Below are 25,630 nucleotides of genomic sequence, written 5' to 3' on the forward strand. Positions count from 1 at the left end.
TTTATGAGGCGTGTATACTCGCAACACTACAGGCAAACGTGTGGTGTACATTCCATACACTATGCAAGTACAATCCATTTAACCAGCACTATATGCCCCACCTCCCAACCAGGATCCAACGTTTATAATCCATTTCACATTACTGTTATTATCCCTTTGTAGTGGTAAAGGAATTCAGAAGCAGATTGAATAGCTCACACAGCACATGTAAGCAGACCTGCATACAATACAGAATAAATCAAATTAGTGTAGCGCACACATTCCACTTTACATTTATTAAAATCATTTACGGCAAATTGTTTATCTGCGCTTGTATGTTATCCCAATTCATGGCGTCATTTTTCATCCTTTTGGTAAGAACACGTTAAAGATGTACTGATTGGCACAATGTGCAAACGTTTGTATGCGTACAGATCGATTGCACGCACACACAGTAAAATCTTAAACATCCAAAGAAAAGTTCGAGTCAAGGACACGGTGTTCCCACGTGTCGTTTTCACAGCCAAGAACTTGCTGAGACGAATGATCGCCAAGAATGAGTTGGATCTTAAGCACTTGTGTCACATCAAAAGCGCAAAATGGGATTGTTGGTTCAAACCGTTTTAACAGGTGAATAGTGTCCAAGTTTAGGAAATACATTTTAGAAATGACTTGGGGAGCCTTGTCGGAATGAAGGTACAATTATTGATGTTCTGTTTTGACATGAACGCAAACGTTTTCGCTTGAAAAATCTGTTGAACATAGCCATTGAACAAATTGAGCATAAAATATGCTGTTTTGTATGGATACACATATGTATCCTATTAGTGCTGTCAAGCAAGAACTTACTTGCACAATTTTCCGTAATTAATCACAATTAATCACATTTACTTACCTCTATTTTCTGTGACGCTTGTAACATAACTTGAGTAACATTTTGATCATTTCAACCCCATGCCTCTTCAAAACAGCCACTACCGACACCCGCGCACAAGTTTGGGGCATATACCTTTTCAATACTGGTGTCATGTTTTGATTCTGTGAGGTTGGGATTTTGTTTTCTTTTGCTGTTTTTGGGTGTGTTTGTCATGTATTCCTCGTTTCTTCCCTTGTCTCGTTATGTCTAACCACGTCCACCTGAGTGTGTCTTCGCTTCCCAGTGTGTTGCCCAATCAGCTCCCCAAGCTTGCTCAGGTGTCTCTCGTCTGGTTACCGTGTGTATGCTGCGTTCGAGGATGCTCGGACGTCGGACTTTTCCGAGTTCAAACCAGGAAGTGTGTACGGGAACGCCCCCTTGAACTCGGAAATTCCACTTGCGAAGTCTGAAGAAAAAAAAAGGACCCTGACTTCACCGGCGGACGACAATATGATGTCACTCTGAATGGCAAAACACAATTTACTCGAGTATAAAAGTAGATAGCTTTCTTCATTCATAAATATTCGCCATAACTTCACGTAACGCAACCTCCGTGACAGTATTGCCGCTACATCCCTGCATATAATTATTTATGGAGGTCAAATTGAGTTTTAAGGACCAAAATAAAAAAAAACAATTTATCACTATCCGCCATTTTGGTTGTTTACTTTCACCTCGAACGCTTTGAGGTCGGAACTGGGAGGTTTCAACTCGGATTTTTCCGATTTCGGACCATCCTCGAATGCAGCATTAGTTCTCTGCTTTCTGTCAGTCCTTGTCATTGTCACGCCCATGTTGCTGTCGCTGTCCATGCCATGTCCTGTTGCCCTCGTGTTTCTTGTTGCTTTAGTTTTAGTTTGTTTTTGACCTTGTTAATTTGTTTATTATTGTCAAGTACCTTGTTTACATTTTGTCTTAATTAAATCCCCCCCCCCCTTTTTTATTTATTTTTTATTTTTTATTTTTTTACCTGCATCCCTGCCTTGCTTTTCTGTTGCTCCCTGCGTTTGAGTCCTGCATCCTACCCCACAACTTGACAACTGGGCTCTCAGCTGTTTCTTTCCTTGGGTCATCTTTTGAACGGGGGAAAAAAGTTACATACAAAATGGACACAAAGCAAAGGGATATATTAGTAGAAAATCACCTTATGATGTTTGGGCCAAGGGATAAATAAAAATGCAACTCAAAGGCATCCTATAAAAACTGTACATAACACACATACCATACATACATTGTGTATATATATTTAAAAATCCTGGTTATGGAACAAAGGGCGTATTCTGTTCCTGTAAAAATAACATGGATTTATTCAATAGGATACCAATAACTTTCCATTTGCACCCATATACCAACTAAAGCTTTTAATTCAATTTCATGCGGGCGGCCATTTTATTCGGTTTCACAAAAACATTCCACAAATACTCCACAAGCTGTGTTTATTATTAAAGATAATTCTATGTAGACATATTGTACCTCCTAGTCAATGAAGCACTTGGGCCTCGGGGTTGACCCCTTTAGGAATCTGAAGTCCACATCTGGCCATGACATTTCTAAGCCCTCACATGTTCCAGCCCATGTACAAAGCAAAGTCCATCACAGATGAAGAATGCCATCAAACACATTTATGGTCAATTTAAAGCTGTGAAACGATTACATTTTTTTTTAAGTCAGATGAATCACATCTTAGAATTTTGATTAATCGCAATTAATCACTGAATTAAAAAGGTTTGTGTTGTTTTGCCTGCCAAATGTAAAGAGCACCTGTTGTGTTAATTCTTTCGACATTTAACGTTATGAGGACATCTTCAACATTTTTTTTTCATCCACCGCACACTTCTCCTTTTTCAAATTAGTTAATTACTAGCATAATTGAAAATGAATGCATGTAGTTATATATTTATTGCTCAAACACAACCTGTGCTACCTTTAAAGTAACCATCCGCTGTCAGCTAAAGGATCATCTGCGGTCAAAATTAATAGTGTGATTAATTTGTGTTATGCGATCATTTTTGTGATTAATTCATTAATTAGCGCTTTAGCTTTGGCAGCACTAGATAAATTATAACAGAGATTCTGAGATCGGTGGCCGCCTGTCTCAGGTCCAATGTCAGTCATGTATGACCTTGGCTTATTGGTGTTCTTCTAGATCAATGGACACAAATTGATGCATTTTGTTTTGCAAGATGAATTCTCGCGGTATTTGTGAGTTCACAAACTCCCGAGAATACATCTTGTACCTAGCCCCTTGAATTCCACCGATCTGACCAATCACAGAGCGACATTGCGTTTGGGGCGGGACACAAAGCTGTGACGAAACCAGGAAGCCAGCGCCGACGGCAGGGCAAACAAACGAACCTAACATGGACGAATGGACGCTGAAATTAATTCTGTTCTTGCAGAATTAACTCACCGTTTCCTTGTTGAATGTTGAATAACGAGAAGCGCTCCATGCATTTGTAGCTGGTACGATTTTTCGTGCTTTTCCCCCCTTCGCCAAGAACAAAGACGACATTTTCATCCGTGGCTTTGATTGGTCACAACAAACGTGAACAACGCCGCGTTGCCCAGTCAGCTCCAAGAATGTACAGAATGTCCGGCCTTTCCCGAGCAATATACCGTGGAGCGGTACCAGGTTGATATTGTGGAGAACTCACTTGATTGAAGCGCAGTATCAATCTGGCTTTTGCCAGGTTAGAAAGTCATCGCTGGAAGTTGTTACAGATACGAAAGGTCAACCAACTCCACTTTACTTCCTGTGTGCAAATAGCTTTGACGACATAGTGATACATGGACAGCTTAAGCAGACAAAACATTCTTGTGGATGACGATGAAGCCAAAACATCATCTCATGGGAAAACTAGTCAGCTGCAACACAAAACATGTCAAATCCTTGAAGGGATACTTGACTTATTGAACCATTTTCAGCAATAAAAAGTAATTTTTTTTGCCAGAATTAATTTAATAACTTCATTAGTTTTCATGTACAATTAATACCTTTAAAAACTCATTTTTCCACTTGCTGTCGACTGAAGATGACATCACCTGTGCTGAGGAAGTAGGTAACGACCAATCATGGCTCAGTTTGCAGACCATCCCCAGAAAACAGGTGAGCCATGATTGGTCGTTCCCTACTTCCTCAGCACAGTGATGTCATCATCAGTCGACAGCAAGAGTAAAAAAAATTTTTTAATCGGTATTGTACATTAGGGCTGCACGATATTGGAAAAACATGCGATGTGCAATATACTTGCTGAACATAGCGATATCGATATTATTGCGATATTTAACATGTACCTAAAGAAATTTCATTTTTATTACCTAATGAAATAAAAACATTTTTCATGTGGCAAAATAAGCAACCTTAATGTAATCTTAGTTAATTAATTGTAATTATGTCTTGATAATTTTCAACTATTGAATGGCCATGCACATTTTAGTTAGCATCTGACTGGTCAAATTCATATAAAAAGCATAAAATTCCATATAAAACTTATTGCATGCCTTTGCGATATGCATATTGCAAGGGTCAATATCGCGATATCGATATTTTTTCGATATATTGTGCAGCCCTATTGTACATGAAAAATAATGAAGTTATCAAATTCATTCTGGACAAAATATGAACTTTTCACTGCTGAAAATTGTTCAATAAGTCAAAGTAAAGCCAAGAGTCTTCTGATTCCATTCAACAGAAAAAAAAAATCAATATGAATTTCTAATCTTTCAATGTCAAAGATGTGATTAGAGCTATTTCCTAATGTATTTACAAAAAAAATGTTTGTCAAGTTTTCTTTTACAAATTTTCCTTGAGCCATTTCACATAGTTGTCCAACATGCGGTCAGCGATGAGGAAGTCCATCGGCCACATCGTGAACATGAGGGCCCCGTGAAATCCCGCGTCGTAGTGTTCGTGCGTCACTTCCACGCCGGCAGCGCGGAGACGCGTGGCGTACATGAGCCCGTCATCTCGGAGGACGTCGTACTCGCACGTTATGATGTAGGCTTTGGGTAGCGAGCGCAAGGCCGCGTCGGGCACCAGCAGAGGGGACGCCCTCGGGTCGGCTAAAGATGGAAACGCTCCTCCGCTCTCCATCCCGGCCTGCCCCTGCGCCATGGCGGGGGCGCTGTAATTGTAGCTTCCGTGATACGTTTCAGGCAGGAAGGAGCTCCAGTTGACGAACTTCAGCAAAGTGGAAGACTCGGGATTGTTGTGCGTGTTTTCCATCATGGCTCTGAAAAATGCCCTGTCGCTGGTGAAGTACTCGCTCCAAAATCGGACCATCAGGGTGCGTGGCAAAATAGGCATGTCTTGATTCTGCTGGTAAGATGGCGTTTTGAGATCCAGTGCCTGGAGCACGGGGTAGATGAGGGCTTGGGCCTTCAACTGAACCTTTTGTGTTGGGTCCTTCAGTAACTAGAAAGATTTGGAGGGGGAGGGGGAAAAAAAAGCAGATATCTTACTAAAATCACTAACAGCATCTGATGACATCACGGCATTGCATCACCTCACCCCCTGAGTACACATAACCACATAACCAGTGATTAAAAGCTCACATGGTCCATGAACGCTTGAGCCAAAACCAACATGCTTGTCATTGTTCCGTTCACACACAGTCACACGTGACATCCAGAATCCTTTTAGAGAACTGAAACGTTGACTTTAGAGGCAGCAGAACTTGAATGAACATGACTGCTCAAATGTCGAACTTAAAGGAACACAAGAATTATGAAAACTAACCAGCTATTCTGTGAAATGGTTAATTTCAACTCTTCCCTGAAAAAAAAATGTAAGTACTGTATCGGGCATTTTGGGCAGTAAAATACACATTGAATTACATGGAATGAATGACAGCATAGACACTCACGAGGAATGATTGCGTCCCACAGCGGACATCAAAGGTGGAATTACGCCTTACAGAAAAGACGCACTTCTTCAAAAGCAGTACAGCCACGGAGGACATGCCAAAGATTTGTTTGCAACCGAAAGCCGGACGAAACTGGCAGATCCAGCCGCCGCCGAGTCAAAGTGGCTAAGCTAAGCATGTGCTAAGTACGCTTTAGCCCACATTAGGAGCGGCTACACCCCAGCGCCCCACGGAATGACATGAATGATGACTTTACTCTGAACAGAATTGGCGCAGTATTTGTGATAGAAGACTATCTTGCCCATTACGTCAGCAAACTCGAATTGAAATGAGCGAAGATGTCTTCCCGTTAGGCACGGATTACATCATCACGATCACGTGACCAGGATAATGGCGTTCACCACGGTATGTTCGTATTTTGATACTTAATCGGTTTAAAAAAAAAAAAAATTAGGGAATAAGATATCAGAGATATTTCTTTGTACATAATGCCTCATCCAATACTGGAAAATGAGTTATTGTGTCGCTTTAACCACCTGTGTACATGGATCGCCCATATCACTTTCATTATCTGAAGCAAAAGATTTCATGTACCTGTTGAGTCACAGCGGCTGCCAGATTCCCCCCAGCACTGTCCCCGGACACTGCAATTCGTCCTGGGTCCACAGAATACTGGGCGAGCACCCCCACCTGGAGAAAGTACTTGACAACACGATATACGTCCTCGTACGGAACGGGGAAGTGGTGAGCAGGGGCAAGGCGATACCTGTAAACAAACAAGCTGAAGTTCATGAAAGTAACTTGAACTTCATTCATTGTTTCCATCATAGCTGCTTTTCTATTAGATTTATTCCCCAACCAATACGCCCCCAGCCCTCAGTGACCCCCACAAACTCCTATGAAAGCTGATCCAAGGATTCAAACAAGCGCCCACTTTAATGAAATTGTAAGCTTCCAATTCGGTGAAATTATATCAGCCTTTAATTTTGTCACGCCATACACATGGACCACTTTAAAACTGTGACATTTTGGAATGACTTCCATGACTGTTATTCACCACAGAAATTCATTTTGTATAGCAATATTAGCAAGACTTTACAATAGTTCAAATATCATCTTGAGGTCGAGTAATGGTACTAATCATCGGAATTAAAAGCTACTGCACGTGTGGCAAATGTCACAAGGCAAATGGTGTGCACCATTGACAAGGACAAAGCTTGTACAGGGAAAGTCCGGCGAGACCAAAATGAAAACCATTTAGCCTCACTCTGCTGCACCCCCAATTCCATCTAGCTTGTGACTAACAAGAGAAGACAAGCATGTGACAAAAACATGTTTTGGGAGAGGAGACATGATAAGACTGAAATCTCAGCAATTAAGAACTTTATACTTGGTGTACAAATTTTATGAACAAAAATAACTGTGAAGTGTGTAACCTAAAGAAAAAACAACAACTGTATATTAGCAATGTGTGTTCTATGCAACATATTCAGCCTTTAGTATAAATTGAGCCAATGGATTTTGTACGCTTAACGTCCAGTCGCAATGGTGGATGATGTCATCTGCCTCAGTGTAAAAATGGCTGCAAGCACATTAAGACCATGGATGGAGCGATCGAAACTGCTAGCACTGTTTCATTTAATCAGCTCCGAACTGTTTAAAAAGTCCAACGTCCTTAACTCATTTACTCCCAATAATGTGTAAATACGTTTTTTTTTAATTATATTTTAAGTGTCCCAAAGACGTATTTATACGTTTTTTGTGTGTTTTTTTTTTTTTTTATGCTAGAGCATACAGAAGGCTTTGATGCAGCCTCTCAGCTGCAAAGAACGGTTGCAGAAGTGGTAGTTATTACACAAACGGCCAGCAGGTGGCAGCAGAGCAAAGGAGATCAACCAGGGCCATCTAGAAAAAAAGCTAAATTACTTAACAATTTTAAATAGATTTGTGAAAACTGATGAAACTTAGCTCTCTTCTTATGCCAATTGCTGCAAAACGGAAACAGATAGAAACAGATTTTTTTTCCTGATGAAAGAAGATACTTTAATCTTTCTTTTGATAGGTTCCATGCTTTTATAGCAATAGAACACAATATTCTGTGGGCCTTGCAAAATCAGTCAAAATTCAGTTAAACAGCCGGGAGCGAACGGGATTGCTTCTGTGAAAATGGCTGGAAGTGAATGAGTTAACTTGTTTTCCCCGCTGCTCGGAACGACCGTAGGAACGCACGACGCTATGCGCAGCCAAACGCTGTTCTTCCACGAAGAAGAACCGCTCCTCTAATTCAAAAATACTCACCACTCCTGACACACCGGGCAAGATATGTGAAGGCAGTGAAGCCATGCTAACCGCTAAGCTATCATTTAGGTGTGCTGGAAACGTGCTATGGGAAAGATGGACCCTACCACTCAGAAACTCCTAATGACGAGCTAAATACTACACATAGCAGCTGATGTACTCTTTGCTCATAAAACCGAACAATTGCGGCAAATACGGAGTCGTAAAGGACAGGACATTGAATTGTTTATGCTACGTAATTGTGTAGATTCTAGAACAACCTGCTAGCGGACGATAGATAGATAGATAGACAGACAGACAGATAGATAGATAGACAGACAGATAGATAGACAGATAGATAGATAGATACCTATCAATGCTTCCCACAATGTTGAAACTTGAATAGTTCTCTCTACTCGGAAACTCTGGTATCAAAATAAATTCCCAGTTGTCCAGTAGAAAATACAACATTCAGGCGTTCACGTGCAGTTTTCTACTCGACATGTGGTATTTACGATATATACGATAGCACATGAATGCAGCATAAGTGATTGGTGCTAGTGTACACTTTTCACAGAAGTTTGGTGGGAACACTGTGAAGATTATGTAGCAATATCAGCCATGAACAGAATATTTGCAAAAATAATACAGTCCCGTCGGTGCCCACAACACATCTGAAAACCGACGTTATTGCATTTAAAATAAATAAATAAATCAATCAATTAAACTTTGCTAACATGTACTATTCTGTATTATTCGAATCAGAAATACTTCCAAAGGAGGGAAACATATATTGAATGTTTTGATATCAGTTATTGCATATTTCCGCTATTCGCGGGCTGCCTTGTCCCCATCACCTCCCGAATAGAACTCAGAAATTGGGGTATGGCAGTTGCAAGTCAAGGTACCACTCAATGTACTGTACTTACTCTACAGAGAGAACCACTGCATTCAGCTCAGTGGCGAGTCTTCTGGCAACAAGATCATAAGGACTCATGTCTGCGAAGAGAGACAGAACACAGACTACACTTCAGAAAGCAACATAAGCCACCGCCGTCACTGACATTTGCTCATTCCTGCTCGCTGCAGAGATGAACCTGTTCGTGCTTTTCCATGCAGTGGGACCTCTAAGGTCAAATACAATCCATTCCAACATTCCAGTCAACGTCACACTTGTTCCCAATTTTTATTCCCATGGGAAATAATGAAAGCAGAGCTCTTCTTATCGCTTGTTTTGTGTCACTTCGAGTGCCAGCTTCTTCTCAACATCCCATGTTGACGCTGATCCTTCTGGTGTAACAGAAACGCCAATGAAAAAGGAAAATCTCACAGTCAGTTTTTTGTGAACTTCACTCTCGTGATATTATACGAATTACCGTATTTTCCGCACTATAAGGCGCACCTCATTATAAGGAGCACCTTCAATGAATGACATATTTTAAAACTTTTTCCATATATAAGGCGCTACAGTAGAGGCTGGGGTTACATTGTGCATCCATTAGATGGTGCTGCGCTAAAGGCAATGTCAACAAAACAGTCAGATAGGTCAGTCCAACTTTATTAATAGATTACAAACCAGCTTTCTGACAACTCCATTCACTCCCAAAATGAATAAACAGCTGTTTTATTATTTTCTCTGAGGTAAGGTATTAGTATTAGCTAGCGATCCAAGATGGTGGGATCTTCTACGCATGCGCGTCACCGATCGTGCAGGGTCACCAATAGCGTCTTGACAGCGAGACCTGTTGCGCCTCAATATCGATCCATGTATAAGGCGCACCTGATTATAAGGCGCATGGTCAGCTTTTGAAAAAATTGAAGGCTTTTAGGTGCGCCTTATAGTCGTGAAAATACGGTACATGATAATGCCATTTGAATTTAAAAGTTCCACTGACTGAATTTAGCTTAAGGGATGGGAGAGTATCAAGTCAGGCAATCAATAAAGCAAAAAAAAATAAAAAATGTAGTGCACTACTTGGCTGCAACCAGCAGGGGAGCTGTATTCTCTCTAGTTTGCCATCTAAATAAGTTGATGAGAGCAATGGGAAGCTGAGCTACATCCTCAAATACTTTGCTAAGAAAACTACTTTTGGGCAGCATTTTTTTGGTCAACACCTCATGTGTATCCAAACAAGAGTTTCAAGATTTTCTTCCGCCCCCAAATTCCGTTGAAATATTCAAAACCAATTGAAACGACTCATTTCCCCATACTGTCGATATAATATATTCCCTTCGTAGCAGCTAAAGTGTCTTAGATTTGGGCAAGCAGATTGCAAGAACAGCATGACACGTGTCAAACTGAACGGTGTGTCTTCGGGGTTCTGGATTGGCAAGACCGGGCACCCCTTTGAGGTACCCACCGCTCCAACAGACGGCATGTTATTTCCTCGGGAATGGAAGATTAGTGTATTACAGCGTTGTCATTATCCATGGTGTCTAAATATCAACGTCATTTTGTGTTCTTAAGAGAATGCTCATCTACTTACAAGAGCTCCCCAGACACCATCCTCCACCGTGCAGGTATATGAGGGCCCTCCTGAGCTCCGTGTTGCCACTTTGCTGCTTGGGTTGGTAAAGCAGCACCTCCACGCCGTCAAAGCTATCGACCGTCACGTTGACGTGTTCGTCGGAAACGGGCGCGATGATTTCGAGCAGCGTGACGGCATACATCACCCCCATGTAGTCCTTCAGTCCAACTAATTCACTGAAGTCCGCCTGCAAGGGGAAATGAAGCGATGGTGAATTTGTTGTGGAATTACAAGAGGTAGCGTTAGCACTGACACAGAACTGAACTGACACAAACAGAACTGACAAAAACAGAACCAAACAAACGCGAAGTTAGACAAACAAACACGTTGGGGTTTGAGCAGATTACTTTCATATGATTGCTTGATATAAAAACCATAAAACAACTCTATATTAACTCATTTGCTCCCAATAACGTATAAAAACGTTTTTTTCAATGTTTTAAGTGTCCAAAGACGTATTTATACGTTTTTTTGTTTGTTTTTTTTATGCTAGAGCATGCAGAAGGCTTTGATGCAGCCTCTCAACTGCAAAGAACGGTTGCAGAAATGGTAGTTATTACACAAACGGCCAACAGGTGGCAGCAGAGCAAAGGAGATCAACCAGGGCCATCTCGAAAAAAAAAAGCTCAATTACTTACCATTTTAAATAGATTTGTGAAAACTGATGAAACCTAGCTCTCTTCTAATTCTATTTGCTGCAAAACGGAAACAGATAGAAACATATTTTTTTTTCCTGATGAAAGAAGAGACTTTAATCTTTCTTATGATAGAACACAATGTTCTGTGGGCCTTGCAAAATCAGTCAAAATTCAGTAAAACAGCCGGGAGCGAACGGGATTGCTTCTGTGAAAATGGCTGGTCGTGAATGAGTTTTTAAAATACATACCCCGTCTACAATACATAATTTTGTTCCATTTTTTTTAACGTTATGAAATCAATTATCAAAAACCTAAAATTGAGCCTCCCCAACACACAGCACATTGCATCCTATTCTGTCCAATGTGTTTGGAAGAAAAGGCTCCTTGTACACGAATGACGCTTAAGACGACAAGCTAGAGGGCTAACAGGGAGAGACTGCATGTTCCGGCAGTCATATGTTTGGACAAGGAACATGAATTGTTAATAGCATGCCGCAAATGCAACTGCGACTACCCCATGACAGCAAATTGTTAGCTCCAAGCTTTCGTGGGAAACCCTTGTAAAATATTTTTGTTTGTTGGCCAATTAATGAAACTGGATATAAAAATGTCACAACAAATTGTGAGGGCAACATCCCTCGAGACAAAAAAAACAAAACAAGTTGCTCACTTGTAAATGAATAAATATGAACATTTGGGACTTTCGTAAAGTGTTTTGGATTAAGGCAATACATACCGATCTATCATATAAGTAGAAAAATATGACAGTATCATCAATAATCAAAATATTAGCCAATCTCTCTCTCTATCTGCTTTTAAAACCCGTCTTAAAACACATCTGTATTCTTTGGCTTTTGGCGCACCATGAGACTTGTTTTGGTGCTTTGTGGTGTCTGCTGTATTTTGTGTTGTGAATTTGATGTTTATTTATTTATTCATTCATTCACTTACCTACTTCTTGTTTACAACCCTTTGACTGCCAAACATTATCCAAAAAAAAAACAACCCCAACTGTGCCAGCCAATTTTGAGCATTTTCACTCATCTTTCAAGGCAAACAAAATATTGTGTGCTACGACTACATAAACATAAAAAAAAGTATGTTTACCTCATTCTGTTCTTTAGTAAATACCATTTGAAAATAGGTAATTTGAGTGATATTGAAAAGATAATTTTTTTGCACAACAGTGACTTAGACACTTTTGTTTTTGTTTATTGACGTTCTGTGAATTAGATTTAATGTGACAAAGGCTTTGATCATTCACGTCATCCTTGAAAACGTTCAATTTCATCATATCAGTCATGTTTCATTGTAATTTCATATACCGTGAGCCCATTGAAAAGGGATACAATGCTGCCATCTGCTGGCCATAGTTAGTGGCTGTTTTTGATTCCACAACCCATTGAGCAGGCAGTGCTGCACAAAATATTGCACTGCCCATTGAGTAGAGAGAGAGAGAGAGAGAGAGAGAGAGAGAGAGAGAGAGAGAGAGAGAGAGAGAGAGAAAATCTTATTAAACGTCAATTAACGTTCATGGCGGCATTCATTAGGATTTAAGCATACGTCATTAAACGTTTTTGGCGGGCAATGAGTTTTAATTAATTGATGCAAATTTTATTCACTTGTATACTTACTTACAATGTTTTGTTTTGCTCTTATTTGACTTATCTTACTCTTTACTGCATGAGCATTTTTTTTTCCACGTACAGCACTTTGTATACAGAAATGCTTGTTTTAAAGTGCTTTATAAATAAAGTTGAGTGGGGAAAACATTCCAGTCAGATCCAAAGCCATTCATTTAGTAACAAATAAATTGGCATCTGAATTCAAAAAGAGTCATATTAGTAACCCCCCCGGCAGGGATAAGAAACAGTATACCGCCTGCAGTTTCCTTAATAGGCTCTATTATTAGAAGGTGTGAGCAGGACTATACTACACATGGATTAGCATTTGACATAATCTGGTGCAACCGCTATGTCGAACCGCATCAGCGAAATACAATATAACCTATTACCTATAAGAACTGATCAACAATACAAAATCTTTAATATATAATTTAATTGTAACATGATAGGAACTGAAATGAATACACTTAACATGAATACTGGTGGTGCAAAAATGTGTACTGTATACAGTTATTATTTTTTTTCTACAAATCCCAGAATAGAATATCATACAAATCCCTATTAATTACACTCTTGAGGACTTTCTACCCACAAGCACACATATTAATTATCTAAAATAATAAACTTTGCATAACTTTTACATCTGTGTACCTACTGTTGCACCTCATATATTTTACATTTTATCCTATTGACATAGAAAGATGCTTGAACGTGTGATTAGAAACAACTTGAGTGCTTACCAGGTGGATGAGACTTCTGAAAAGCGTGTTGGTCAGCATGAGTTTCCATCTCTGCTCGATATCCTCGGGAATGGGCTCGTAAACGTAATAAGCACTCAGGGAGCAGAGAGCCACGAACAAAATGATGCTTCCCAGCCTCATGGTGCAGCACGCGTGTGTGGTGAGACGACACCACTCGGGGATTGTTTACTCACTCACTGCAAACGGGCGACTCAACTCGCGCGCAAAAAAAAAGAAAAACAAACTTTCCTCTCCCCCCTTTCCTTTTCAGCTGCACGCGTTTGGTGTCATTTTGTGGTTTTCAGCGTGCGCTTGAATGAGTCTTCTCTCTGTGTGCCCGGAACCGCGGTTTGAGTGGGTAAGCGGCAGCGGAGTGGGGACAAAAAAAAGAAAAAAAAAAAGAAAGAAAAAATCAGGAGCGTGCTTGCAAGCAAGGCAGCAACTGTGCCGCCTTGGCCCGAGACGCAAATTCTTCAGGTGCCTCTGGATCAGATGCAGCTCCCACGGGGCGGGATGAGCCAAATAACTCGTGTGGAGGTACACAACTCAGGCCAAAGTGTTGGAATTGGCCCTGTATGGCACTGCACTGAGAAAAAAACAAAAAACAAAACAAACATAAATACATATACAAATACATAAATAAATACATACATAATCGAGTAAATAGGGAGACCGGGGTAGTGGTTGTATCACTTTTTATACTTTTATATATTTCTTGGAATCAATAAATCATATATAAACAAAATGTATGCCAGAGGAAAGACCAAAGTCTTGGGTAGTGTTGTTCCAATACCGATACTGGTATCGGCAGAGGTGCCGATACTGCATTAAAACAGTGGTATCGGTATTGGTGACATGCCGATACCATTAATTCCAACGCTAATATAGGATTTTGGATGCAGCATCTTGTGTCTTGCTTGTGCATGACATTCACTGATATGTGAAACGTTCACTGCATGCCGATCTAAGATATCCGATTGGCCCTTGAATGCTCTGAACCAATGGCAGGACAGCTTTTTCATGTTGAGGAAAAAAACCCTCAAGTATCGGTATGGTATCGGTATCGGCCGATACTGCAAAGATGAGTATCGGTATCGGGAGCCAAAAAACGGTATCGGAACAACACTAGTCTTGTTTTTTTTTTTTTTTTATGTATTCATGTCATTTTCATACTTTGTGTCAGTGCAGTTATAAGTCATCAAATAGAGGGGGTGAACATGTGACAAGTTGTCCCACCAATGGGTAAGTTGTCACACTATATGGGGGTAAGATGTCACATTGGATTTTGCAACTGATAAAACAAGGACAAAATAATTCTTGTTCTCCAGTTTGTTTGTTTTTGTGTTTTTCCAGCCAGATAAATTGTTCATCATTGATCTTGAAAATTTACCATAGTCAAAAAGGTTAGTTAGATTAAAGTGATTTATAATGAATCCAGAATGTATGGCATTTTTGCTCATTTAATTGCATTACAGAAAATAATGAACTTTATCACAATATTCTAATTTCTGAGAGTCCTGTCGTTGTTGAATATTGTGATATCGATATTATTGCGATATTTATGATGTGCCTGAAGAAATAACATTTTTCATATCAAACGAAAGAAAAACTTTTTTCATGGAAAAATAAGCAACCTCAATGTATTCTTAATTCATTGTAATTACCCTAGAAGATAATGTTCAACTATTTGGTGTTGCACATTTAAGTTTGTGTCTGACTGGTCAAATGCAGGTAAAAGCAGAAAATTCCATATGAAATTTATTGCATGTCTTTGCGATATGCATATTGCACTCCCGCGGCAATTTGAAAGCAAGCACTGATTTTGTTTTTTCCACTCACTCATTCACACATGTAAGCTTCTGTGAGTGAGTGAGTGAGTGAGTGAGTGAGTGAGTGAGTGAAAAAAAATAAAAAAATCCGTGCGCGCTTTCAAATTGCCGTGGGAGTGACGTCACGCAGCTGACACGTTCACCCGGCCCCGTTTGGGACACGCCCCCCACCTCCGCTCTGCGATTGGCTGGAGGGTTGAAAACACTGTCTTTCCACAGAAACGGCCCACTGTTTACAAAACAAACACAAAATGGCAAAATACAGGCTGGGGGTGTGGGTGTTTACGACAAAATCACCCCCACACGTTATGAAAAGCCCATATCTGTAAATTGAGAAGTAGTTTGTTTAAATCCTGTATTTAAAAAGTGCATTTTCCTGAGTGAAACCGGCAGACAGGCCCTTTAAGGGAAGGTAAAGGTTAGGAGATTTTACTTTCCAAAGAGGAATCCATGAAGGAGAGTGAAAAGGGGAGAAATTGCTCTCACAGGATCTGGTTTACATTTGGTGACCTTTGGAGCCGTCATAATACATATTTTAACAAGATGATTTTACAAGCTGCTGAAATACTTTTTCAGAAATGGCATTCTCAGCTGGCATAAGAGTACTGACTGAACTCCAGCACTTGACTCCAAATTGTAAGTCCTTGGCTGATAAACGAACGCAAAACACATTGGAGTCAATTCACAGCGAGAGGGAGTCTTGTATGCATGTTTTACAGTAGAGAGGAACTTCCAAAGTCAAAACAAGCAGTTTCTTGATGCGAGTCGAACTGTTTTGGACGACTTGTGGGTGCTTCACCCGGGAAAAATGCACCTACTGTCAATGTCCTAAACATCTGATATTTCCTTTTCAAGAAGAATAAGGCTTAACTCACCCGATCTGGCACCGTGACATTTGTTTTTATTCCTCTTTCCCGAGCTCAAGAGGGTGACCTTTTATGACGCATGAATGACATGAAGATGGATATGACGCAGGGTCAGGGAAGAATTTGGCAGAGAATGCTTGGAGAAGTGGGTTCAACTCTAGTGGGAGTCCTACTAAAGTGAAAATTCGTATTTGAAAACACACCCCTCATATGGTTTTTACTGTTCCAAAGTCTGAAATTAATGATTAAACATTTATTACCTGACCTAACAGGCTGTTATATAGGCTACATTTAAAGTAACACGAACACTCGTGTTGACATCTAATCATTAAATACAAACCGTGCAGATCATTTCCTGTAAATTGTGTGCCCCCATCTAGTGGTCAAGGGTGGAATTGCACTCTAAATTAGGGATAGACCGATTCAATCAATCAGGGCACTAATTATTCAAATTTCCATAGATGCTTCTGACCCTGGGAACCTCCTGCAAATTCAGTTTTTGTTTGAAATTAAAACTAAGATAGGTAACCTTTTAATACTTCAGATATTATGAAATGTTTAAAGACTTGATTTACTGTAGCAAAACAATAGGGAGCTATTTACTTAAGTTTTTATGTAACTTTTGAAGACATGCTACTGGAAGATCCCTGAACTTTTTTGTTTTATTTGTAAAACGATGTCTATTGCCTAAGATTTTTTATTTTTTTTAAAGGGATACTTGACTCATTTAGCCATTTTCAGAAGTAAAAAGTTCATATTTTGTCTATAATTAATGGTAACTTCATTATTTTTCATGTACAGTTAGCACCTTTTAAAAAGTATTTTTCCTAATTTACTGATGATGACATCACCTGTGTTGAAGAAGTAAGTAACGACCAATCACGGCTCAGTTTACTGACCAAACCCAGAAAACAGGTGAGCCGTAATTGTCCGTTACCTACTTCCTCCGCACAGGTGATGTCATCATCAGTTGACAGCAACAGGGGAAAAAAAATAGTTTTTAAAGGTGTTAATTGCACATGAAAAATAATGAAGTTATCAAATTCATTCTGGACAAAATATGAACTTTTCACTGCTGAAAATTGTTAAATGAGTCAAGTCCAGTCCAATATCTCCCAGAGAGAGAGAGCTCAGAATTGTTCATTCGGCAGTCTTACCGATTTAACATATCATCATTGCTCTTTCTCTTTTTCTTTTCTTTTTTTTTATGTGCGTGTGCGTGCGTGTGAATTTGTACTCATTAGTTCACCTAAAACCAAATAAAAATCCAATTACCCTTCACCTTCACTGGGTACATCAGAATCTCGCCAGAGGCGTGAAGTTCAGATGGTCAGGAGAACAGAGGAAAGGTCAAAGGAAAGATGAATAAAAGCGAAATCCAGCAACAACTAAACACCCACATGGTTACAAAACCAGAATCTTACGCCAACCCCAGAAACCTCTAGATTCCAACAGAGAGCTCAAGTGACCAGAGGAAAAACTAAAGAGAGGAAGGAGGGAAGGATAAGCAAATATCAATGAAAATAAATGTGATGGTTTAAAATTTGGCTCAACGTGCACTGTGGCTCATGTTACATGTTGATGTTAATGCAAAGCCATCGGACTTGGTTTTTCGAAACTATCAGCATTAACGCAACTTTTTGTTGACTTATGGATCATATTCCAAACTTTCTTGTCACGGCAACTTGGAATTTGAAATTATCCAGTAAAAATGTCAAGCCAACAGAGATGTTATGAGGAACTTCATCTCGCTGCTGTGGCGGAATAGTAAATGACTTCTCTGAATCCAAAACTACACTTCAGAAACTCGGGGACTTCCCCGCCCTTCGCAACTACTATCCTTCACCACACACTTCTGAGGCGGCCACCTAGTTTGGTTGATAAATCTTTCATCAAGCCCTTCGCTCTTGTGTAAGTTGCGGCGAAGCGTGTCAAGGAGCGCGGGTGTGGACGTCTTCATCTGCGCTGAGCCATGCTGTGCGATGCCACGTCAACGCCCGACACCCTGCTGGGCGCGAGGGAAAGGGCGCTCTTGCAGGAATTCAAATGCGCAGTGAGCCCATATTTTACCAGTATTATTAATAAGCAATCTTCAGCTTAACCCTCACCGGGAGCCGCGTGTAACATCTCAAGAATGACGAAACCCGCTTGGAGAAGTCCCAACTCGGCAGCATGAGCACGTTTCAAAGTTTTTAATATGCACAACTTATGCAGAGGGTGACTCTATGCAGCATGTCAAGGAGAGGGTACGTGATAAATAAGAAACAGTTGTGGCTGAAAACGTGCATGAAAAACATTTTAATGACATTTAGAAATAAAAAAGCAGAATGACGTTCGGATTAGTGGTTTATTGTTTGCAAACATCTGCAGAAGCTTTTTTTTAAAGGGACAGCAACGTGGAAAATCCACTTTTTTGGAGCTTTTAGCCGTGTTAAAATGCTAATTCCTCACCAAAAACATGACGGAAGTGGTGTTTTCCTCCATTCGCCTCTCTCTTAGAAATGCAATGTCCCTCCCAACCTGAGAAAACTAGCGGGTCATCACTTTATGACATCATCAGGTGCGGACCCCACCCCCGCACTGCCTCTGCGGACTAAACGCACACCCACTTTTTTTTTTCTTTTTCTGAGACCTCGATGGGACAGTGACAAAAGTAGACTTTATCAGTAAACGTTCTGTCCAAATGAATTCAAAGCAATCAATTATCCTTCACATTTGCAATGCCAAAGCGCAATGACAATTGGCCGTCTTAAACGAATACAAGACTTGTGAAAAACTAACCATATTAAACTATTCTCTGAAATGGTTGATTTTAATTCTTCCCTGAAATAATTGTCAATTTATGTTCAGTTTATGTTATCGGCGATATTGGCACCAGTATTGGTATCGATCAATACCAAAATCTCAAGTATCGCACAGCTTTAATTTACACCATAATAGTACAATGTGCAAGTGGTACATTGTCTGTTTCATTGATCACTAGCTAGTAATGACTTGGAATGAAGTTATTCAACAACAACAAAGCAATTCTTTCATGTGGATGCCTTCATTTAAGCTCACTACATTTTACAAGTAGCATATTCATCACTGACAAGGATTGTTACATGACCAGGGACAACAGCAGCAGCGTTTTTTGTTTTTTTTTTCCCTACAAGGTGTCTCGTGGTCATGGGACTGCTCAGAAACAGCAGGAGATTAACACTATCAGTAGACGGCTGTGCAACACTTGTGTGATAAGGAATGTTGGAGTCTTTCACCCCATTCCACATGACCTCTTATCAGCACGAAGAGTAGCACTTACGCACGCAGGACAAATGAATTCTTCTTGAGCAATGGAACAGAAATGAGTTGATAGAATCAAAGTAGTGTTTTTTTTCTCTTATTAATGGGGTATTATTCAATAAAATTTTCTTTACATTTAACACGTCAGTAGTTTATTCATGACGCTTTGTTATTGTAAAAATCCCAAAACAGTGAATCAATATTAATGATGAGTAATTTGACAGAAATGAAGGATAAATGTCACAAAAGCAAAATAATTCTCCATACTACAACTGATAATAATAACAATAATAATTATTATTAATATGCCAAAAGTAAACTTGATATTTGATCAAAACCTATTCATCATTTTTGCTCTGAATTACAGTATCGTTTAGTGCCCAGCAGATGGTGCCATGACCCAACTCTGTGATGGCCTAACTGTGTGCCGTGCATCCTATAAAATGGCACAAGGTGTTGTGATTAGGGATTTAAATAGACTTATAACACATTTGAAAGTTTTTATTTTTATATTTGAATGTTCAAAAGCTTGAGGGGAGTGTGTTACACCATTAGTCTGCAAATACATATGTCGTCACATTGGGGGGAAATTGATGTTTTACTGTATAAGATGGGGAGGGAAAGCATGAAATTTATGTTTCCTCCCTGGTGACTCCAGCATACAGTATTTAATAGGGCTGGGTATTGCCGCCAACCTCACGATACGATACGGACCACGATACAGGGGTCACAATACGATACGTATCGCGATACATTGTATCCCAATACTTGATCTTCAAGGCGATACGTATCCCGATATATTATATTAATTTACTTGCATAACAGTCATATGTGCACCTAAAGGATATGTTTGTTATGCTGACTAACAAAAATATTTTTGTGAGCAGCTCTTCTGATTTACCACCAAGCGGCATGCCTGGTCTAAATGTGCACGCACTGCAGAGCAAGGAGCAGTTTTCACAGACACACTGGGAAAATGTATTAATAGTCATGAGCCGATGTGAGCAAAAATATCAAAGTATTAAAATTACAGCTCTAAAATGTGCTAATTTGAAATATTTGGGGAAATAAAAACAGCATTTTTTTTTCGTGTAACACACTGTTTCATTTTTTAAACAAAATATGCGAAAATTGGTACATTAAGACACATGTGCCATGTTACGTTTATAATAATTTTATTTTTATTATTTTAAGTTTATTTATAATTGTTGTTCCGATACGTTTTTTGACCCCCGATACCGAGACCGATACCCAGCTTTGCAGTATCGGCCGATACCGATACCATACCGATACTTAAGGTTTTTTTTCATCAACATGAAAAAGCTGTCCTGCTATTGGTTCAGAGCATTCAAGGGCCAACAAGATATCGTAGATCGGCATGCAGTGAACATGTCACATATCAGTAAATGTCGTGCACGAGCAAGACACAATATGCTGCATCCAAAATCCAATATTAGTGTTGGAATTAATGGTATCGGCATGTTACTTGTGAGTACTCACCGATACCGATACCACTGTTTTAATGCAGTATCGGCACCTCTGCCGATATCAGTATCGGTATCGGAACAACACTAGTTTATAAGTAAATAAATGTTGATATTCTTCCTTGCTTTCATTTATCTTAGCAAGACACAGTGTCCAATCACTGGTGAGCTATTTTTGCATTAATTGAAGGCAATTAACTTCAAAGACGCTGCCGGTTTTTATTTCTTAGGTACAATGCGAGCCACAAAGGCAAAAGTTAACTGCCTATTTAAAGTTAATGAGCAATATCGATCCAGACGCCTGCGTATCAATACGTGTATTGTAATGAGGCCCGCAACGATATATTGCCGTATCGATTTTTTGAGCACACCCCTAGTGAACAGGACCAAAAAAGTAAAAGCTAAAAATAGCTGATCAAATAGTCAAACAGGAGATCAGATCCAGGCGTTATGCTCCCCCTCTTTGCACTCCATGTTTCCGCAAAAAGCAACCCATGGTGGTGTTCATAAGAAGTACAAGGTTACATTAGGTAAGCAAGGCTAATGACGTCAGCTTTCTTAACAGGAAAAAGATCCCCCCCCCCCCCCCAAAAAAAAAAAACCTTGGAAGAAGGATGAACAAATTCACTCTGATTTGCCAAAATTCAGGCCTGTACTCAACTGAGTGCAACTTTGCTTCACAATGTTTCTGGAACGATGAGAGGTATTGCGGGCAATCCGTCAAAAACAGTTGACAAACATCTGGTTTTAGTGTGCAGTGTGGAAGAAGTACAATAGATGTGCACATAGCTCAAATCACTCGACTGCATTCAGCAGCAGGCCGCAGATCCCACATCAAGTCGTTGAACATGACACGAAGAAAATCCGGCTTAACTTGCTGCATGTCATAAAGCTCCGCGGCCGTTGCAGAATCAACACGATTTACACGCTCACTGACATGGATGACAGTCGGCAACAGGTTTGCAAATGATCACGAAGGGTTCGATGCCAATGGAACGTGTAGGAATTTATTGCGGCAATTCTTGTTTCAGGATCAAAATGAAACCAATTTCAGTTTTCTAATTGTGGTCCAGCAAAAGTCCGTAATCATTAGGCTAAATTGTAAAAGTGACCGGTGCATGATGAGCAGCAATATTAGGCTTTCTTCAGACTCATGACAACATTTTAATACAATTCAAGACTTATCGATTCATATTGACAAAACACGAGCATGTTAAGCGACTCAAATGTGCAAGACAAAATGTTGCATTAATGACAGGCAACAAAGATGAACTAGATATGCAAAATTGCATGGGAATGCTGAAAGCTGAATGCTAATAGCTGGATGCTAATATTTGAATGCATGCGGAATGCTTGTGAATAAATTGAAAGACAAATTACGTGAAAATGACTAATTATTAATTGTAGTTGAATGATAAATGGAAAAAAAAAAAGACAACTTCAACTGCAACTAGTCTAAGGTGGGATTCAAACCCTTGTTTCCTGTTCACTGGTCCATTCTCCGCTGCGCTAGCCACTGAGCCACAGTTGTATTAAAATTTGTATAAAAGTTGTATTAAAAGTATCGATTCATGGTTTTATGAATCGATATTTGGCTATGAAAAGGAATATCGATTCGATATACAGTGGTACATCTACTTACGAAATTAATTGGTTCTGGAAGAAAGTTGTTAAGTAGAAAATTTTGTAAGTAGAGACGCATTTTCCATGTAAATGCCCTAATCCGTTCCAAGCCTCCCAAAATTCAGACATAAATGTTTTATGAAGCATAAAAATGCATCAAAACATGAAACAAATACGTTACAATTAGATTATTGCACAATAAAGTTGTGAGAGTTGTGCATAATGTAAAAAACAAAGAATAGAGTACAGAATAAATATGATGGTCATTTACCTTTTTAACTGCTGTTCTCATCGTTTTTTGCCCTCTTTGGTTCATGTTCTCCTCTCTCAGGAGTGGGTTTTTTTGCCTGGTGTTTTGTAAAGAACTGATCCAAGGATGTTTGCTTTTTTTTTTTTAAGCAATCCTTCGGAAATGTCCAAGGCAAACATCATCTTAGTGAGCAAACGCCCGACTGGTGAACACTTTTTCTGGCCGATTCTTTTAAACAAATTCTGAAACTTCATGGAAACTTCCGGTATGGCGAGGTATCTTTTTCCAAAAAAGGCCCGTCTCATCGCAATAAAAAACTTACTGTGCCTTCATCAATCACCAATTGTTTGAATTTTTGCACAAATTCGTTGGCCGTTAGTTCATAGACGCCAGAAAGATGCACAAACACCGATCTAGTATTTACGCTCATAGATACCTATGGTAGGTAATAGCCATAGCCGAAAGTATGTTGCGTTCGGTCATGTATTTTTACCTTTCATATCTAGAAATTTATTTCGTAACAAGAGACAATATTTTCCCGGTTGAGGCGTTTCGTAACTCGAAAATTTCGTATGAAGAGACGTTCGTAAGTAGAGGTTCCACTGTATCGATATTTTAGACCCAGCCCTAAAGTTGACATGTGGAGATTACAGGTTTTCGTCTCCCACAGTGGGGGATCCTCAATTCGAGTTTCAGCAGTGCGAACAATGTTATACACTCACCTGTCACAATGTTCTATACCATCCAGTCCAACAAGTACGTCTCCAGAAGTTTGCGGTGTAGCACGAGCGACAAGTCGAATATTTTGGTTACCTTCTTGCAAATCAGAACAGCACCTCCCAGCGTAGTGCAAGACTGCCACGTGTAAGCGCTGACCAGCTTGCTGTGACTTTGTGCTGAATCAACCCCTTAACCGAGTGTACAAGAGGCAAAGTGAGCAATTATTTCTCTGCGGCGTGTCAAACATGGAGAATTACCAGTTGGACCACATTTTCAGTATAGTTAAAGAACAAAACAGTTGGTCTTATCAACTTACAATCCAAGCCAAGGGAAACAATGAGAGTCCTTTGGCTAAAGGGCAAGTGCAGCATGAATCAGCCATGTGATCAGGAGACTCACAAACAAACAGACTTGATCATGTTCCCAATCCAACACACACCGAGACACAAAATATCGCATATCAATGCGTATTCATTCCTCCTAAGCTTCTTATTGCTACCCCAAGAATAGGTTTAACTTTTCATTTATAGATGCGACTCAGGCCAGAGCATAATTAACATCGGCTAGGAGGAAAATCAGCTCTTTTAGCAGATTAAATTCACTTTGGCTTGAGGGGATAAACCCCGAATCATGTATAATTGAATTTAGTCGTGCTTGTATGCCGGTGAGAGCGCTAGTAAAAATACATAGAAGATATTTGACCTTGAACAAGCACCAAATTTCTTCCTGTAATGTCTCGGACCGAAAAAGAAAGAATAGTACAAGGTGCCGAGAAGAGAATAGTGTTGTCCAAACTGTGTGGCATCCAGATGTTGGAATAAACAAGAGCGCAGACGCAAACAAACGAGCCTTCCAATCTTCCCAGTGATCTGAAGCAACAGATGAAAGATCCCCTCATTCCAGCGCACATGAATCATCCATCCACACGTTTATGAGAAGGCGATCTGATCTGCTTTGTTGTTCCAGACTGACTGAAAGTTCATACTGTCCATAAATAGAGCGCTTGTGTCCCCTTTCAAGACAAGAAAAAGGGCCCCTGGTCCAGAATGCTAGCGACTACATTGAGCTGACACAGCAGATTTGTCCAAAGATTGTCATGTTTCGGTTTTGGCGGGGTTGGTTTTTGGTTTAGATTTGGGTGTTTATGTTGTCTTTTGTCCGGTTTTGTCTCCCCTAGTCTCGTCATAGTTAACCTCGTCCACCTGCCGTATGTGTTGATAATTAGTGCCCTCTACCTGCTGTGTTTCCCAGGTGTGTCTTGTTAGCGTTGTAGTGGTGTTTGTTCACGCGTCGTGGTAGCATTGTTTTGGCTTGTCCAGTTGAGGTGTGCTAAGCTGTATTGGTAGCGTCTATGTCGAGTCGAGTTTCTCAACGTCTGGTCAAGATTCTTTACATCTGGTCAAGCTTCTCTATGCCTGGTCATGTTTCTCAAAGTCTGGTCAAGATTGTCTACATCTGGTCAAGCTTCTCTACGTCTGGTCAAGCTGCTCTATGCCTGGTCAAGTTTCTTTATGCCTGGTCAAGTTTCTCAAAGTCTGGTCAAGATTGTCTACATCTGGTCAAGTTTCTCTACGTCTGGTCAAGCTGCTCTATGCCTGGTCAAGTTTCTCAAAGTCTGGTCAGGATTCTCTACGCCTGGTCAAGTTTCTTTATGCCTGGTCAAGTTTCTCAAAGTCTGGTCAAGATTGTCTACATCTGGTCAAGTTTCTCAAAGTCTGGTCAAGATTGTCTACATCTGGTCAAGCTTCTCTACGTCTGGTCAAGCTTCTCTATGCCTGGTCAAGTTTCTCAAAGTCTGGTCAGGATTCTCTACGCCTGGTCAAGTTTCTTTATGCCTGGTCAAGTTTCTCAAAGTCTGGTCAGGATTCTCTACGCCTGGTCAAGTTTCTTTATGCCTGGTCAAGTTTCTCAAAGTCTGGTCAGGATTGTCTACGTCTGGTCAAGCTTCTCTACGTCTGGTCAAGCTTCTCTATGCCTGGTCAAGTTTCTCAAAGTCTGGTCAGGATTC

The 25,630-nt window shown here is 40.0% G+C and overlaps 1 protein-coding gene across 1 annotated transcript; it reads right to left on the reverse strand.

Moving 5' to 3' along the window:
• Nucleotides 1-2,314: 2,314 nt before the first annotated feature.
• Nucleotides 2,315-23,815, reverse strand: aadac (arylacetamide deacetylase). The gene is made up of 6 exons (XM_077541391.1): nt 23,625-23,815; nt 13,569-14,154; nt 10,524-10,752; nt 8,967-9,036; nt 6,355-6,526; nt 2,315-5,309 (listed from the first exon to the last, which is right to left on the reverse strand). Exons 2-6 carry the CDS (start codon nt 13,707-13,709, stop codon nt 4,689-4,691), a joined length of 1,233 nt encoding a protein of 410 aa, XP_077397517.1. The 5' UTR covers nt 13,710-14,154; nt 23,625-23,815; the 3' UTR covers nt 2,315-4,688.
• Nucleotides 23,816-25,630: the final 1,815 nt, after the last annotated feature.

The sequence above is a fragment of the Festucalex cinctus genome, chromosome 13 (assembly GCF_051991245.1).
Source record: "Festucalex cinctus isolate MCC-2025b chromosome 13, RoL_Fcin_1.0, whole genome shotgun sequence".
NCBI lineage: Eukaryota > Metazoa > Chordata > Actinopteri > Syngnathiformes > Syngnathidae > Festucalex > Festucalex cinctus.